Source organism: Eucyclogobius newberryi, unplaced genomic scaffold (genome assembly GCF_026437365.1).
Source record: "Eucyclogobius newberryi isolate DKJ021-1_F unplaced genomic scaffold, fEucNew1.0.hap1 SCAF_7, whole genome shotgun sequence".
In the NCBI taxonomy this organism is placed as follows: domain Eukaryota; kingdom Metazoa; phylum Chordata; class Actinopteri; order Gobiiformes; family Gobiidae; genus Eucyclogobius; species Eucyclogobius newberryi.
This window is the reverse complement of record NW_027316389.1, coordinates 3,759,049-3,777,654: the sequence shown is the minus strand read 5'-3', so window position 1 is coordinate 3,777,654 and position 18,606 is coordinate 3,759,049. Positions and strand designations below refer to the sequence as shown.

At 51.5% G+C, this 18,606-nt stretch overlaps 1 protein-coding gene across 1 annotated transcript; it reads left to right on the top strand.

Annotated features, from left to right (window-relative positions):
* Positions 1-324: 324 nt before the first annotated feature.
* On the top strand, positions 325-15,153 carry LOC140349298 (uncharacterized). Its single transcript, XM_072435580.1, has 9 exons — positions 325-349; positions 397-520; positions 1,408-1,461; positions 2,298-2,505; positions 3,707-3,955; positions 5,086-5,226; positions 5,315-5,515; positions 13,298-13,485; positions 14,880-15,153. Exons 1-9 carry the CDS (start codon positions 325-327, stop codon positions 15,151-15,153), a joined length of 1,464 nt encoding a protein of 487 aa, XP_072291681.1.
* The last annotated feature ends 3,453 nt before the right edge of the window (positions 15,154-18,606 follow it).

Genomic DNA, 18,606 nt, shown 5'->3' with positions numbered 1-18,606 from the left:
GTTCACAATCAGGTCCATGACATCAGCAGAGAAAGTGATATCGCCCCCTGGTGGAGCAGACACATTTAAAAGAATTAAAACCTTTCCATTAAAAGAATAATAGAGTTTTTTGGCGCACAATCTGAGTCTCATTTCCTGGTGGCGTGGACAGCTGAGTAGTTCTCCCACATGTCAATCATTCCCTGTGTGCTACTGAAATGTGAGGAGACGAGAGACGATGCGATCGTCGCGCTAATAAACAAACAAACTGTTACATTTGTGTTGGTTTGATTGGGTTCAGTGTCGGTCACATTGAAGGATGCGACTCGTAACACAACACTTCTGATGCCGTTGGGTCGATTGTTTGATCGTACCGTTGAAAACTCTTGATTTTAATCTCTCTGGAAAACAACACAGACAAGAACCACAAGAACCACAAGAACCACAAGAACCACAAGAACCACAAGAACCACAAGAACCACAAGAACCACAAGAACCATAAGAACCACAAGAACCATAAGAACACTGAACAGCTGAAAGGGTGAAAAAGAAAACAAAAGGGTTCATGCTGGAAACTGGCATCGAACCCAAAAGATCGTAACAGGAGGGAAGAATCCTAATGAAGGGCCCCCATTAGGATGAAGGGCCCCCAAACCCCCCCAGTCTTCAGAAGAGTCGCGGGGAAAGAGAATCCATGTCTCAGTTTTCTCCTGAGCTCTTTGCTTTATGAAAGTTTATTAAGGACCAGTTTTAAAGTCAAATAAAGAACTTTAAACCACAATAAAAACAAACAAATCTTGAGGCAGAAGAAACATAAACCTCCAATAGTTTCCCCCCCCAAATACTTTTACTGCCGTCGAACGGACATTTTAAGTGAACGTAGAACGACCGAAAAAGAGTCATTTATTTATTTGTTTAACCGGCGCTGAACTCTGAAGTCCCCAGGGGCCAGTCGGCTCCAGAAAGTGCCTCGTTTCCCTTTTATCTGCGTCTGTCGGCGTTTTTCCCTCTGCAGCAGATTCTACAGAGGCCATGGAGGGACACACTTCCTCTACGACACCCCGCACTTCCACAACTCATCAGGACTCAAGTGCATTTAATGACCTTTGGGAAAATGGTGAAAGTCAAAGGTCGGATAAAATACTTCGAGAGACTCATTTCGGCGTTCAGGACGTCCTGCTGAGGCTTTATTTAGCGGGAGAAGATGTAAAAATGTAAATATCAACGTTTGACATAAATCGAGTCCAAGTTTGTGAAGAAAAGTGTTTAAATCCATCCAAAATCGTACTCTTTTCTGACCATTTTGACACGAATTGACTATGGGTTTGACAGAACTAAACGTGATTGATGATTGGATTTGAAGGTGTTGAAAGTGAAGGGCGGGGCCGGCTCTTATCTCTGGCGTAAACGCTCTGTTGTTGTTCACAGCGAGCGCTTCCTGGACTCGATCCGTTTGAGCTTTGAACAAACAAAGATAGAAACGTGAAATTCACCAGAAACTTCTTTTGACTGTTCGGATGTTTTTGTGCTGCTTTTGCCTTTGACTTGAGGCTGGAGAAAAGGACAAACGACACAAACACGACGAGGAGAACGTGCTGCAGGCTTTAAAAACACGGAGGAGCAAACAGTTTGAGATGATTAAACTACAAATGAGCAGGTCCATGACACACAAGGGTCATATTTTCCATGTCATATTTGAAAGAAGTAAATGTAGTAGGAAAGAAAATCCCGCACACTGAAGTGGAAATGTATTTACAGATGAAGGAGGCAACGTTTCAGCAACTGGGCCTTCGTCAGGCGAGTGGATGAGGAGGATGGGACCGGGGTTTGAAGAGGAGTGGCCAATCACAGACGTTTAAGAAACACAAAATGTATCAATACAAAAAAAGGGGACAAATAGTGACTGCAAATAATGTATTCCACATACTTAAAAAAAAAAAAGGGTATAAATCCAATATGTCTGTCTGTTTTGTTTTAAATATTCTCTGTCTAGAAGCCTTTAGTCCCCATAGTTCAACCTTTATTTGATTAAAAATACATTTAAAAAGTCTTAATATTGGAAAAAAAGACTAGTGGACTAATAAAAACCTTTTGAAAATTGCTGCAAAGTTGACTACACAAATAATGTGTCTTTTATTTGCCTCATTTTAAATCCGTTGCTGCCGTTTTTCGACTGTTTATATCATCGCCATAGCAACACTGTATGTGCAGGTATGAGCTCACGTTTCTCATCAATTATAAACGCTCGTCTAAATCCGCCGTCCTCCATCTGAAACGCTCCCCTGACACACACCGCCTGACGGGACGCACTCCTACAGGACGCACTCCTACAGGACGCACTCCTACAGGACGCACTCCTACAGGACGCACTCCTACAGGACGCACTCCTACAGGACGCACTCCTACAGGACGCACTCTTACGGGACGCACTCCTACGGGACGCACTCTTACGGGACGCACTCCTACGGGACGCACTCCTACGGGACGCACTCCTACGGGACGCACTCCTACGGGACGCCACACAAGGTACGGCTTTTTCCCGCAGATTTTTGTGCTTTTTAGGGGATAAAGCCAGAGTTACTTCTTAACTTGAGACTAAAGTATTTTTACTACTACTTTTACTTGAGTAATATTCGTTTTTTACATCTTCACGAGCATACTTGGGCTCATTTGGTCAGAAAACTTCACTGATGTTGTAAAAACTTTGGAAAACTATGAATGAAGTTTCAATTGTTAAAAATTCAACTTAAATACCCTGTATAACTTTTGCGGGTGCTCGAGGGTTCATGGGAGTTTGCACAGTCACATGTGCTTGTGGATCTGGAGAAGGCCGTGTCCCTTGAGGTGTTCTTTGGGGGGTGCTCCGGGAATACGGGGTCCGGGGCCCTTAGCTCAGGGCTGTCCGGCCCCTGTGTGACCGGAGCAGGAGCTGTGTTCACTGCAGTAAGTCGGACCTGTTCCCATGAGGGACTCCTCAGGGCTGCGCTTTGTCACCGGTTCTGTTCATAATTTTTATGGACATAATTTCTAGGCGCAGTCAGGGGTCAGAGGGTGTGGTCAGGGATCGGAGGGTGTGGTCAGGGGTCAGAGGGTGTGGTCAGGGATCGGAGGGTGTGGTCAGGGGTCAGAGGGTGTGGTCAGGGATCGGAGGGTGTGGTCAGGGGTCAGAGGGTGTGGTCAGGGGTCAGAGGGTGTGGTCAGGGGTCAGAGGGTGTGGTCAGGGGTCGTAGGGTGTGCTCAAGGGTCGTAAGGTGTGGTCAGGGGTCAGAGAGTGTGGTCAGGTGACGGAGGGTGTAGTCAGGGGTCAGAGGGTGTGGTCAGGGGTCGGAGGGTGTGGTCAGGGGTCGGAGGGTGTGGTCAGGGGTCGGAGGGTGTGGTCAGGGGTCGGAGGGTGTCCAGTTTGGGGACCACAGGATCTCATCTCTGCTATTTGCAGACGATGTTGTCCTGATTGCCCTCTTATCACAGTGAAGAGGGCGGGGTTTATTACTATGAAGAGGCGGGTTTATCGTGACAAAGAGGCGGGGCTTATCACTTCTACACATAAAACGCCTAATTTCTTCATGAAAACGTTACTTGATGAAAAACTTGGTGAAAAACGATTTATTCTCACGTTTGTGAAAGTCGACTACAAGACAAGTCTCAGATCGATACATCTAGATTGAAGATGACTTTCCGTTCGCCCCTTTGACCGTGTTTGGGTGAAATGTCCCTGTTGTTCCAGCAGATGGCGCTGAGAGCCAAGTCCCACTCGGACCTGTCGTCTCTGGGGAAGTCCCTGGACGACCCGCTCCTCTCCTCTCTGTCCCTGAGCTCGTCCAGCATGAACAAGCCCAGACCCGGCCCCGGCCCCGGCTGTAACGGGTCCACCGTGAGGAGACCGGTCCGAGCCGTGAGGCCCGTCAGCGCCGTGGCCCCGTCCGGCTCGTTCCTGCAGCTCAACCACCTGCAGGGGGAGCTGGTGCGCAAGAGGAAGGTCTGACCACCATCAGCTCCAGTATTACTTGTAAAGAGTATATATATATATATATATATATATATATATATATATATAAACCCTTTGAACAGCGGTGGAAAGTAACAAATAAGTAAAAGTACTGCAGGAATCTGTGCTGTACATAAGTACGTTTACAGTTAATACTTTTTACTTCTCCACAGTTGAGAGCAGTAGCTGTACTTGTACTACGCGTTTCAAAACGACGGAAAAGTAAAAAATACACGCTGTATGGTTTGAGAGTTACCGTAATTTCCGGAGTATAAGTCGCACTTTTTTGGCCGGGGTGCCACTTACACTTATATTTATACTTATATACTTATACTCCAGTGCGACTTATATATGTTTTTTTCTTCTCTATTATGCATTTTTTGGCTAGTGCGACTCCAGAATCTTATACTCCAGAATATACGGTACATTTGAGCGCGTTCCTGTGACGTTCTGACTAAAGGTCTGAGTTCAAGTCCTGACCTTGAGCCAACACAGAACAGACTGAGAAGAATCAAGAAATAAACAGAACAAAAGACGCCACTGAAGCTACTTTTGAACAACATAAAAGTTCAAGTCTGAATGTCGTTTTTTCACTTTCGTCTTATTTTTTCTCTGCGTCCAAAAGTCCGTCCCAAAGGTGTCCACGCACTGTCTGTGGCAGGAGCTCTGAAGCCCGACGTGCTCTCCCGACCTCACAGTACGACCACAGTTTCTCCACCGACTTTGACACATTCTTCCAACACGTGTCATTTTTGTCCTCGCAACGTGTAGTGTTTTCCAGGTGGCGCCACTGAGTCGTCTTTCAGTACGTTTTTTAGAGCTCACGGCGTTTTAGTGTTCGACACCAGCTGCATCCGCATGAACTACTTTTATATGATGTTTTGTGGTTTTGTAATCTGCACAATTATATTCAACTTGGACCAAATGATGCTAAATAACTGTCCTTTAAGTTTCATTAAAGGACAGTTATTACGTTTTTTAGAGGGTCCAAAACCTTCAGTTCTCCACAAAGATAATAACATAAAACATCGTGGGTGTAGATCATGTGTGTGAAGGTTTGTGGATCTGTGAGAACATCGTGGGTGTAGATCATGTGTGTGAAGGTTTGTGGATCTGTTCAGGAGTGCGAGGACCTGAAGCGAGAGAACAAATATCTGTCCAACGAGATCCACACGGAGCGAGTCATGATGAGGAACGAGAACGAGCTGACCATGAGGAACCTGAGGAACCTGAACCAGGACCTGCAGAACCAACTCAAGGAGGTGCTGGACCAGGGGCTGGACCAGGGGCTGGACAGGGACTAAAGCAGGACTAAAGCAGGACTAAAGCAGGACTTGTCCCTCTCTGCAGCTGAAGCAGAAGGTGCAGCAGAGCCTGCAGAGGGCAGCAGTGAGCTCCCGGGCGGCGGAGGAGGCGGAGTCGTCTCGGACTGACGCAGAGAAGAGCCGAGCGTCGTCTGAGGCTCGAGCGCTCGGATCAGAGCGAGAGCGACAGGTTTCAGACGCCGAGCGGAGGCAGCTCGGCGACCAACTCATGATGCTCAAGAAAGAGGTGCGAGGGGACTTAAAGGGGTCTTAAAGGGGGGCTTAAAGGGGGACTTAAAGGGGGGCTTAAAGGGGGATTTAAAGGGGCACTGCGTAACCTTTCAAGTGGCCAAGATGTTCCACAGTATGATATTAAACGAGTGGATCCAGAACATACTTTACTTTACGAAAAATGAGTCTGGTCGCCTCAAGCCAAACTCATTCAGAACTGTGCAATCAGACCAGTTTACTTCAGTGACGTTAAAGGGGAGCTCATTGGTCAATTGTCCCTGAGAAAACAATCAAACATGTCAATCACTCCCATCTGATAAAAAACAGTAAAAAGGGACAAATATTCTGCTAAATCAACTATAATGAGCGTTTAGAGACTCAAAGTTGTGTTTGGATTGATTCCTGCAGGTTTGAGTACATTTAGTCTCGTCCTGCACCTTTGAGACGTTGGTCAAGTGCAAATATAAACCACGTCTTTAGTTCTAGTCCTTTCATCGTGTTGAATGGTGTTGAATGAACTGAAGTGTGTAGAGTGAAACTTTAGACCCTCGAGTAACAAAAACTGCACCACAACAAAGAGCTGAGGGCTTCTGTAAAGAGTCTGTGGATATTTAATGACACGAGACACGCTCTAAACCCGCTCTATACACGCTCTATACACGCTCTAAACCCGCTCTATACGCGCTCTATACACGCTCTAAACCCGCTCTATACACGCTCTATACACGCTCTATACACGCTCTAAACACGCTCTATACACGCTCTAAACACGCTCTAAACCCGCTCTATACACGCTCTATACACGCTCTAAACCCGCTCTTTACACGCTCTATACCCGCTCTAAACCCGCTCTATACACGCTCTATACACGCTCTAAACACGCTCTATACACGCTCTATACACGCTCTAAACCCGCTCTATACACGCTCTATACACGCTCTATACACGCTCTAAACCCGCTCTTTACACGCTCTATACACGCTCTATACACGCTCTATACACGCTCTAAACCCGCTCTTTACACGCTCTATACACGCTCTAAACCCGCTCTATACACGCTCTATACCCGCTCTAAACCCGCTCTTTACACGCTCTATACACGCTCTAAACCCGCTCTATACACGCTCTATACACGCTCTAAACACGCTCTATACACGCTCTATACACGCTCTATACACGCTCTAAACACGCTCTATACACGCTCTATACACGCTCTAAACACGCTCTAAACCCGCTCTAAACCCGCTCTATACACGCTCTATACACGCTCTATACACGCTCTATACACGCTCTATACACGCTCTATACACGCTCTAAACACGCTCTAAACACGCTCTATACACGCTCTAAACACGCTCTAAACACGCTCTAAACACGCTCTAAACCCGCTCTATACACGCTCTAAACACGCTCTATACACGCTCTATACACGCTCTATACACGCTCTATACACGCTCTAAACACGCTCTAAACACGCTCTATACACGCTCTATACACGCTCTATACACGCTCTATACACGCTCTAAACACGCTCTAAACACGCTCTATACACGCTCTAAACCCGCTCTAAACCCGCTCTAAACACGCTCTATACACGCTCTATACACGCTCTAAACACGCTCTATACACGCTCTAAACACGCTCTATACACGCTCTAAACACGCTCTAAACCCGCTCTAAACACGCTCTATACACGCTCTATACACGCTCTAAACACGCTCTATACACGCTCTATACACGCTCTAAACACGCTCTAAACACGCTCTATACACGCTCTAAACACGCTCTATACACGCTCTATACACGCTCTAAACACGCTCTATACACGCTCTAAACACGCTCTAAACCCGCTCTAAACACGCTCTATACACGCTCTATACACGCTCTATACACGCTCTAAACACGCTCTATACACGCTCTATACACGCTCTAAACACGCTCTAAACACGCTCTATACACGCTCTAAACACGCTCTATACACGCTCTATACACGCTCTATACACGCTCTATACACGCTCTAAACACGCTCTATACACGCTCTATACACGCTCTAAACACGATCTATACACGCTCTATACACGCTCTATACACGCTCTATACACGCTCTATACACGCTCTATACACGCTCTAAACACGCTCTATACACGCTCTAAACACGCTCTATACACGCTCTAAACACGCTCTAAACCCGCTCTAAACACGCTCTATACACGCTCTATACACGCTCTATACACGCTCTAAACACGCTCTATACACGCTCTATACACGCTCTAAACACGCTCTAAACACGCTCTATACACGCTCTAAACACGCTCTATACACGCTCTAAACACGCTCTATACACGCTCTATACACGCTCTATACACGCTCTATACACGCTCTATACACGCTCTAAACACGCTCTATACACGCTCTATACACGCTCTAAACACGCTCTATACACGCTCTATACACGCTCTATACACGCTCTATACACGCTCTATACACGCTCTATACACGCTCTAAACACGCTCTAAACACGCTCTAAACACGCTCTAAACACGCTCTATACACGCTCTATACACGCTCTATACACGCTCTATACACGCTCTATACACGCTCTATACACGCTCTAAACACGCTCTAAACACGCTCTAAACCCGCTCTATACACGCTCTAAACACGCTCTAAACACGCTCTAAACACGCTCTATACACGCTCTATACACGCTCTATACACGCTCTAAACACGCTCTAAACACGCTCTATACACGCTCTATACACGCTCTATACACGCTCTATACACGCTCTAAACACGCTCTAAACACGCTCTAAACACGCTCTATACACGCTCTATACACGCTCTATACACGCTCTATACACGCTCTATACACGCTCTATACACGCTCTAAACACGCTCTATACACGCTCTATACACGCTCTATACACGCTCTATACACGCTCTATACACGCTCTATACACGCTCTATACACGCTCTAAACACGCTCTATACACGCTCTAAACACGCTCTATACACGCTCTATACACGCTCTATACACGCTCTATACACGCTCTAAACTCGCTCTATACACGCTCTATACACGCTCTAAACACGCTCTATACACGCTCTATACACGCTCTATGCACGCTCTATGCACGCTCTATACACGCTCTAAACACGCTCTATACACGCTCTATACACGCTCTAAACACGCTCTATACACGCTCTATACACGCTCTAAACACGCTCTATACACGCTCTATACACGCTCTATACACGCTCTATACACGCTCTAAACACGCTCTAAACCCGCTCTATACACGCTCTATACACGCTCTATACACGCTCTATACACGCTCTATACACGCTCTATACACGCTCTAAACACGCTCTAAACACGCTCTATACACGCTCTATACACGCTCTATACACGCTCTATACACGCTCTATACACGCTCTAAACACGCTCCGTTTCATTGATGATTTTACTGAGATGTTTCAGTCGCACAGACTTTGACTTTTGGTCATTACAGGTGATTTCAATGTTCATGTGGATAATATTTGTGACAGAAACGCTAAAGAGCTTGATGCTGTCCTTGAAACCTTCCATCCATCCATCTTCTGCCGCTTTATCCGGGGCCGGGTCGCGGGGGCAGCAGTCTGAGCAGGGACTCCCAGACTTCCTCTCCCCAGACACTTCCTCTAACTCCTCCGGGGGGATCCCGAGGCGTTCCCAGGCCAGCCGAGAGACATAGTCTCTCCAGCGTGTCCTGGGTCTTCCCCGGGGCCTCTTCCCGGTGGGACATGCCTGAAACACCTCCCGAGGGAGGCGCCCAGGAGGCATCCGGAGCAGATGCCCGAGCCACCTCAGCTGGCTCCTCTCGACGTGGAGGAGCAGCAGCTCTACTCCGAGCTCCCCCCGTGTGGCCGAGCTCCTCACCTTATCTCTAAGGGAGCGCCCAGCCACACGGCGGAGGAAACTCATTTCGTCCGCTTGTATCCGCGATCTTGTTCTTTCGGTCACTACCCAAAGCTCATGACCATAGGTGAGGTCAGAACGTAGACCGACCGGTAAATAGAGAGCTTTGCCTTTCGACTCAGCTCCTTCTTCACCACAACGGTCCGATGCAGCGACTGCATCACTGCAGCCGCTGCACCGATCCGCCTGTCGATCTCACGCTCCATCCTTCATCACTCGTGAACAAGACCCCGAGATACTTGAACTCCTCCACTTGGGGCAAGGACACCCCACCCACCTGGAGAGGGCAAGCCACCTTTTTCCGGTCGAGAACCATGGCCTCGGATTTGGAGGTGCTGATTCTCATCCCAGCCACTTCACACTCGGCTGCAAACCGTCCCAGTGCATGTTGAAGGTCGGGGTTTGATGGAGCCATCAGGACAACATCGTCTGCAAACAGCAGAGATGAGATCCTGTGGTCCCCAAACCGGACACCCTCCGACCCCCGACTGCGCCTAGAAATTCTGTCCATAAAAATTATGAACAGAACCGGTGACAAAGGGCAGCCCTGGCGGAGTCCAACATGCACTGGGAACAGGTCAGACTTACTGCCGGCAATGCGAACACAGCTCCTGCTCCGGTCATACAGGGACCGGACAGCCCTGAGCAAAGGGCCCCGGACCCCGTACTCCCGGAGCCCCCCCCAAAGGACACCCCGAGGGACACGGTCGAAAGCCTTCTCCAGATCCACAAAGCACATGTGGACTGGTTGGGCAAACTCCCATGAACCCTCGAGCACCCGATGGAGGGTATAGAGCTGGTCCAGTGTTCCACGACCGGGACGAAAACCGCTCTGCTCCTCCTGAATCCGAGGTTCGACTATCGGTCGGATTCTCCTCTCCAGTACCTTGGAATAGACCTTACCTGGGAGGCTGAGGAGTGTGATCCCTCTGTAGTTGGAACACACCCTCCGGTCCCCCTTCTTGAACAGAGGGACCACCACCCCGGTCTGCCAGTCCAGAGGCACGGTCCCCGAACGCCACGCGATGTTGCAGAGACGTGTCAACCAAGACAGTCCTACAACATCCAGATACTTTAGGTACTCAGGGCGGATCTCATCCACCCCCGGAGCCCTGCCACCGAGGAGTTTGCGAACAACCTCAGTGACTTCAGCTTGGGTGATGGATGAGCCAGCCTCCAAGTCCCCGGTTTCTACTTCCTCTTCGGAAGACGTGACTGAGGGATTAAGGAGATCCTCAAAGTATTCCTTCCACCGTCCGACGACATCCCCAGTCGAGGTCAGCAGGCCTCCACCCGCACCATAAACAGTGTTGGTGAGGCACTGCTTCCCCCTCCTGAGGTGCCGGACGGTTTGCCAGAATTTCTTTGGTGCCGACCGATAGTCCTCCTCCATGGCCTCCCCGAACTCCTCCCAGGCCCGGGTTTTTGCCTCTGCAACAGCACGAGCCGCGGCTCGCTTGGCCTGCCGATACCCGTCGATGACCTCCGGAGACCTACAAGCCAGAGTGGCCTGATAGGCCTCCTTCTTCAGTCTGACGGCATCCCTTACTTCTGATGTCCACCACCGGGTTCGGGGGTTGCCGCCACGACAGGCACTGGAGACCTTGCGACCACAACTCCGAGCAGCCGCATCAACAATGGAGGCGGAGAACATGGTCCACTCGGACTCAATGTCCCCAACCTCCCCCGGGACATGGGAGAAGCTCTCCCGGAGGTGCGAGTTGAATACCCTACTGACAGAGGGCTCCACTAGACGTTCCCAACAGACCCTCACAATGCGCTTGGGTCTGCCAAGTCTGTCCGGCTTCCTCCTCCGCCAGCGGATCCAACTCACCACCAGGTGGTGATCGGTTGACAACTCTGCCCCTCTCTTCACCCGAGTGTCCAAGACACGCGGCCGGAGGTCAGATGACACGACAACAAAGTCGATCCTTGACCTCCGGCCTAGGGTGTCCTGGTGCCATGTGCACTGATGAACACCCTTGTGCTTGAACATGGTGTTCGTTATGGACAATCCGTGGCTAGCACAGAAGTCCAATAACTGAACACCGCTCGGGTTCAGATCGGGGAAGCCGTTCTTCCCGATCACCCCTCTCCAGGTGTCACTGTCATTGCCCACGTGGGCGTTGAAGTCCCCCAGTAGAACAACGGAGTCCCCGGTCGGTGCACTGTCCAGTACCCCTCCCAAGGACTCCAAGAAGGCCGGGTACTCTGCACTGCTGTTCGGCCCGTAGGCCGCCACAACAGTGAGAGACCTGTCCCCCACCCGAAGGCGGAGGGACGCGACCCTCTCGTTCACCGGGGTGAACGAGAGAAGTGGAGCGTCCAGCCCCTCTCAAGGAGATGGGTTCCAGAGCCCAAACTGTGCGTGGAGGTGAGGCCGACTATATCTAGTCGGTATCGCTCAACCTCCCGCACAAGCTCAGGCTCTTTCCCCCCCAGCGAGGTGACATTCCATGTCCCCAGAGTTAGTCTCTGCGTCTGGAGATCTGGTCGCCGAGGCCCCTGCCGTCGACTGCCGCCCAGATCTCTCTGCACCGGCCCCTTATGGATCCTCCTGCGGGTGGTGGGCCCACGGGAGGGCGGCCCCACGTCGCTCTTTCGGGCTGTGCCCGGCCGGGCCCCGTGGGGTAAGACCCGGCCACCAGGCGCTCGCCATGGAGCACCCATCCCAGGCCTGGCTCCAGGATGGGGCCCCGGTGACGCCGATCCGGGCGACGTAAACTGCCTTGTTCTTGTAGTCATCATAAGAGGCTTCTGAACCGATCTTTGTCTGACCCGTCACCTAGGACCTGTTTGCCTTGGGAGACCCTACCAGGGGCATGAAGCCCCCGACAACATAGCTCCCGGGATCATTCGGGCACTCAAACCCCTTCACCATGTTAAGGTGTCGGTTCAAGGAGAGGGTCCTTGAAACCTTTGGTCTAAAATTTAAGTTTCAAAAAGCGGCCCTCGGTGAAAAGGGTTTGGACACTCCGGTCTTAGAGAGACGAGAGGACTGGGTGGGCATCGCTGGCACTGCCCTAAACTGGTTAAGGTCCTATCTGGAAAACAGGAAGTACTTTGTTGAAATTGGTAACTGTGTATCAGACCACATGACCCTGACCTGTGGGGTGCCCCAAGGGTCCGTCCTGGGACCTCTTCTGTTCAACCTCTACATGATGCCTTTAGGTCAGCTGATACGCAGTGAAAATGTGTCCTATCACAATGGACCGGCCTCCTGCTGGTGCCAGAGTCAGGACTAAACATGGACCGGCCTCCTGCTGGTGCCAGAGTCAGGACTAAACATGGACCGGCCTCCTGCTGGTGCCAGAGTCAGGACTAAACATGGACCGGCCTCCTGCTGGTGCCAGAGTCAGGACTAAACATGGGCCGGCCTCCTGCTGGTGCCAGAGTCAGGACTAAACATGGAGCGGCCTCCTGCTGGTGCCAGAGTCAGGACTAAACATGGACCGGCCTCCTGCTGCTGCCAGAGTCAGGACTGAACATGGACCGGCCTCCTGCTGGTGCCAGAGTCAGGACTGAACATGGACCGGCCTCCTGCTGGTGCCAGAGTCAGGACTAAACATGGAGCGGCCTCCTGCTGGTGCCAGAGTCAGGACTAAACATGGACCGGCCTCCTACTGGTGCCAGAGTCAGGACTAAACATGGACCGGCCTCCTGCTGGTGCCAGAGTTAGGACTGAAAGGAATTTCTTTGCACTCTTCTCTTTTATGCCTTAAACAGTTTTGTTATTTCTGTCATGTGTTCTTCCTTTCCTTCCCTGTTGTTCCTCTGAACACGCCCGGAACACGCCCGGAACACGCCCGGAACACGCCCGGAACACGCCGCCTCGTCCAGCACAAAGACCTGCAGCTGTTCCAGGCTCAGACAGAGAAGAACTTGTTCGAGGCCAAACTGAAGCTGGAGCGAGTCACGGGAGAGAAACAGGTTCTGACCCAGGAGAAGCGCAGTCTGGAGCAGGAGCGAGAAGTTCTGAGGCAGAGGCTGAGGCAGAGCAGTGAGGAGAACAGTCAGCTTCAGCAGAGGTGAGTCACAGCGCCCCCTGTCAGCTCCTGCAGAGGCGAGTCACAGCGCCCCCTGTCAGCTCCAGCAGAGGCGAGTCACAGCGCCCCCCGTCAGCTGGAGCAGAGGTGAGTCACAGCGCCCCCTGTCAGCTTCAGCAGAGGTGAGTCACAGCGCCCCCTGTCAGCTCCTGCAGAGGCGAGTCACAGCGCCCCCTGTCAGCTCCAGCAGAGGCGAGTCACAGCGCCCCCTGTCAGCTCCAGCAGAGGCGAGTCACAGCGCCCCCTGTCAGCTCCAGCAGAGGTGAGTCACAGCGCCCCCCGTCAGCTGGAGCAGAGGTGAGTCACAGCGCCCCCCGTCAGCTGGAGCAGAGGTGAGTCACAGCGCCCCCTGTCAGCTCCAGCAGAGGTGAGTCACAGCGCCCCCTGTCAGCTCCAGCAGAGGTGAGTCACAGCGCCCCCTGTCAGCTCCTGCAGAGGTGAGTCACAGCGCCCCCTGTCAGCTCCAACAGAGGCGGGTCACAGCGCCCCCTGTCAGCTCCAGCAGAGGTGAGTCACAGCGCCCCCTGTCAGCTCCAGCAGAGGTGAGTCACAGTGCCCCCTGTCAGCTCCTGCAGAGGTGAGTCACAGCGCCCCCTGTCAGCTGGAGCAGAGGCGAGTCACAGTGCCCCCTGTCAGCTCCTGCAGAGGCGAGTCACAGTGCCCCCTGTCAGCTCCTGCAGAGGTGAGTCACAGCGCCCCCTGTCAGCTGGAGCAGAGGCGAGTCACAGCGCCCCCTGTCAGCTCCTGCAGAGGCGAGTCACAGCGCCCCCTGTCAGCTCCTGCAGAGGTGAGTCACAGCGCCCCCTGTCAGCTCCTGCAGAGGTGAGTCACAGCGCCCCCTGTCAGCTCCTGCAGAGGTGAGTCACAGCGCCCCCTGTCAGCTGGAGCAGAGGCGAGTCACAGTGCCCCCTGTCAGCTCCAGCAGAGGTGAGTCACAGCACCCCCCGTCAGCTCCTGCAGAGGTGAGTCACAGCGCCCCCTGTCAGCTCCTGCAGAGGTGAGTCACAGCGCCCCCTGTCAGCTGGAGCAGAGGCGAGTCACAGTGCCCCCTGTCAGCTCCTGCAGAGGCGAGTCACAGTGCCCCCTGTCAGCTCCTGCAGAGGTGAGTCACAGCGCCCCCTGTCAGCTGGAGCAGAGGCGAGTCACAGCGCCCCCTGTCAGCTCCTGCAGAGGCGAGTCACAGCGCCCCCTGTCAGCTCCTGCAGAGGTGAGTCACAGCGCCCCCTGTCAGCTCCTGCAGAGGTGAGTCACAGCGCCCCCTGTCAGCTCCTGCAGAGGTGAGTCACAGCGCCCCCTGTTTTCAGTTTTAGTTCTGGTTTGTTCTGGATTTGCACGTTTCACATTTTGACTCTTTGTTTGGATCCTTTCGTGGTCAGTGAACAGAACTTGAGGCGCCGCGCTGTGATGTCAGAGGAGGAGAGTCAAAAGGCCAATCAGGCGCAGCGAGAGGCGGACGCTGAAAGACGATTGGTCGAAAAGGATCGTCAGGAGCGAGTTTCCGAGTGTCTCCAGTGGAAAGAGAGATTCCAGAACCTGAACCTGCGACTCAGAGCTGAGGACGAGCTGCGGGCTCTGCGGCAGAACAAGGCTGTGAGCGGGTTTAGGGCGGGGTTTAGGGCGGGGTTAGAGCGGGGTTTAGAGAGGGTTTAGAGGGGGTTTAGAGCAGGGTTTAGAGCAGGGTTTAGAGCAGTGTTTAGAGCAGGGTTTAGAGAGGGTTTAGAGCAGGGTTTAGAGAAGGGTTTAGAGCAGGGTTTAGAGCAGGGTTTAGAGCAGGGTTTAGAGCAGGGTTTAGAGAGGGTTTAGAGGGGGTTTAGAGGGGGTTTAGAGCAGGGTTTAGAGCAGGGTTTAGAGCGGGTTTAGAGCAGGGTTTAGAGCAGGGTTTAGAGAGGGTTTAGAGCAGGGTTTAGAGCAGGGTTTAGAGAGGGTTTAGAGCAGGGTTTAGAGCAGGGTTTAGAGAGGGTTTAGAGAGGGTTTAGAGAGGGTTTAGAGGGGGTTTAGAGCAGGGTTTAGAGCAGGGTTTAGAGCAGGGTTTAGAGAGGGTTTAGAGGGGGTTTAAAGCAGGGTTTAGAGCAGGGTTTAGAGCAGGGTTTAGAGCAGATTTAGAGCAGGGTTTAGAGCTGGTTTAGAGCGGGGTTTAGAGAGGGTTAAGAGCAGGGTTTAGAGAGGGTTTAGAGAGGGTTTAGAGCAGGGTTTAGAGAGGGTTTAGAGCAGGGTTTAGAGCAGGGTTTAGAGCAGGGTTTAGAGAGGGTTTAGAGGGGGTTTAGAGCAGGGTTTAGAGCAGGGTTTAGAGCAGGGTTTAGAGAAGGGTTTAGAGCAGGGTTTAGAGAGGGTTTAGAGCAGGGTTTAAAGCAGGGTTTAGAGAGGGTTTAGAGCAGGGTTTAGAGCAGGGTTTAGAGAGGGTTTAGAGGGGGTTTGGAGCAGGGTTTAGAGCAGGGTTTAGAGAGGGTTTAGAGCAGGGTTTAGAGCGGGTTTAGAGAGGGTTTAGAGGGGGTTTAGAGCAGGGTTTAGAGCAGGGTTTAGAGCAGGGTTTAGAGCGGGTTTAGAGCGGGGTTTAGAGAGGGTTTAGAGCAGGGTTTAGAGAGGGTTTAGAGGGGGTTTAGAGCAGGGTTTAGAGCAGGGTTTAGAGAGGGTTTAGAGCAGGGTTTAGAGAGGGTTTAGAGCAGGGTTTAGAGCAGGGTTAAGAGAAGGGTTTAGAGAGGGTTTAGAGCAGGGTTTAGAGAGGGTTTAGAGCGGGTTTAGAGCGGGTTTGGAGGGGGGTGGGGTTTGGGGTGGGGTTTAGAGCAGGGTTTAGAGCAGGGTTTAGAGCAGGGTTTAGAGCAGGGTTCAGAGCAGGGTTCAGAGCAGGGTTCAGAGTGGGTTTAGAGCGGGGTTTAGAGCTGGGTTTAGAGCTGGGTTTAGAGCTGGGTTTAGAGCGGGTTTAGAGAGGGTTTAGAGCAGGGTTTAGAGAAGGGTTTAGAGAAGGGTTTAGAGAGGGTTTGGAGCAGGGTTTAGAGAGGGTTTAGAGCGGGTTTAGAGCGGGTTTGGAGGGGGGTGGGGTTTGGGGTGGGGTTTAGAGCAGGGTTTAGTGCCGGGTTTAGAGAGGGTTTAGAGCAGGGTTTAGAGCGGGTTTAGAGCGGGGTGGGGTTTAGAGCGGGGTTTAGAGGGTTTATAGCAGGGTTTAGAGCGAGGTTTAAGGCGGTGTTTAGAGCAGGGTTTAGAGAGGGTTTAGAGCGGGGTTTAGAGAGGGTTTAGAGCAGGGTTAGGGGAGAGAGGTTTAGAGCAGGGTTTAGAGCGGGTTTAGAGCTGGGTTTAGAGCGGGTTTAGAGAGGGTTTAGAGCAGGGTTTAGAGCAGGGTTTAGAGAGGGTTTAGAGCAGGGTTTAAAGGGGGTTTAGAGAGGGTTTAGAGCAGGGTTTAGAGCGGGTTTAGAGCGGGGTTTAAGGCGGGGTTTAGAGCAGGGTTTAGAGTGGGTTTAGAGAGGGTTTAGAGCGGGGTTTAGAGCGGGGTTTAGAGCAGGGTTTAGAGCAGGGTTTAGAGCAGGGTTTAGAGAGGGTTTAGAGGGGGTGTAGAGCAGGGTGTAGAGCAGGGTTTAGAGAGGGTTTAGAGCAGGGTTTAGAGCAGGGTTTAGAGAGGGTTTAGAGCAGTGTTTAGAGCAGGGTTTAGAGCAGGGTTTAGAGAGGGTTTAGAGCAGGGTTTAGAGCAGGGTTTAGAGAGGGTTTAGAGCAGGGTTTAGAGCAGGGTTTAGAGCAGGGTTTAGAGCAGGGTTTAGAGAGGGTTTAGAGCAGGGTTTAGAGCGGGTTTAGAGCGGGGTTTAGAGAGGGTTTAGAGCAGGGTTTAGAGCGAGGTTTAAGGCGGGGTTTAGAGCAGGGTTTAGAGCAGGGTTTAGAGCGGGTTTAGAGAGGGTTTAGAGCAGGGTTTAGAGCGGGTTTAGAGCGGGGTTTAGAGAGGGTTTAGAGCGGGTTTAGAGCAGGGTTTAGAGAGGGTTTAGAGCAGGGTTTAAACCAGGGTTTAGAGAGGGTTTAGAGGGGGTTTAGAGCAGGATTTAGAGAGGGTTTAGAGGGGGTTTAGAGCAGGGTTTAGAGCAGGGTTTAGAGAGGGTTTAGAGCAGGGTTTAGAGCAGGGTTTAGAGCAGGGTTTAGAGCAGGGTTTAGAGCTGGGTTTAGAGCGGGTTTAGAGAGGGTTTAGAGCAGGGTTTAGAGCAGGGTTTAGAGCAGGGTTTAGAGCTGGGTTTAGAGTGGGGTTTAGAGAGGGTTTAGAGCAGGGTTTAGAGCGAGGTTTAAGGCGGGGTTTAGAGCAGGGTTTAGAGCGGGTTTAGAGAGGGTTTAGAGAGGGTTTAGAGCAGGGTTTAGAGCGGGTTTAGAGCGGGGTTTAGAGAGGGTTTAGAGCAGGGTTTAGAGAGGGTTTAGAGCGGGTTTAGAGCTGGGTTTAGAGCAGGGTTCAGAGCAGGGTTTAGAGCAGGGTTTATTAGAGCAGGGTTTAGAGCAGGGTTTAGGGAGGGTTTAGAGAAGGGTTTAGAGAGGGTTTAGAGCAGGGTTTAGAGAGGGTTTAGAGCGGGTTTAGAGCGGGTTTAGAGAGGGTTTAGAGCAGGGTTTAGAGCGGGTTTAGAGCGGGGTGGGGTTTAGAGCGGGGTTTAGAGCGGGGTTTAGAGGGTTTATAGCAGAGTTTAGAGCGAGGTTTAAGGCGGTGTTTAGAGCAGGGTTTAGAGAGGGTTTAGAGCGGGGTTTAGAGAGGGTTTAGAGCAGGATTAGGGGAGAGAGGTTTAGAGCAGGGTTTAGAGCGGGTTTAGAGCTGGGTTTAGAGCTGGGTTTAGAGCGGGTTTAGAGAGGGTTTAGAGCAGGGTTTAGAGCAGGGTTTAGAGCAGGGTTTAGAGAGGGTTTAGAGCAGGGTTTAGAGCAGGGTTTAGAGAGGGTTTAGAGAGGGTTTAGAGGGGGTTTAGAGCAGGGTTTAGAGCAGGGTTTAGAGCAGGGTTTAGAGAGGGTTTAGAGGGGGTTTAGAGCAGGGTTTAGAGCAGGGTTTAGAGCAGGGTTTAGAGCGGGGTTTAGAGAGGGTTAAGAGCAGGGTTTAGAGAGGGTTTAGAGAGGGTTTAGAGCAGGGTTTAGAGAGGGTTTAGAGCAGGGTTTAGAGCA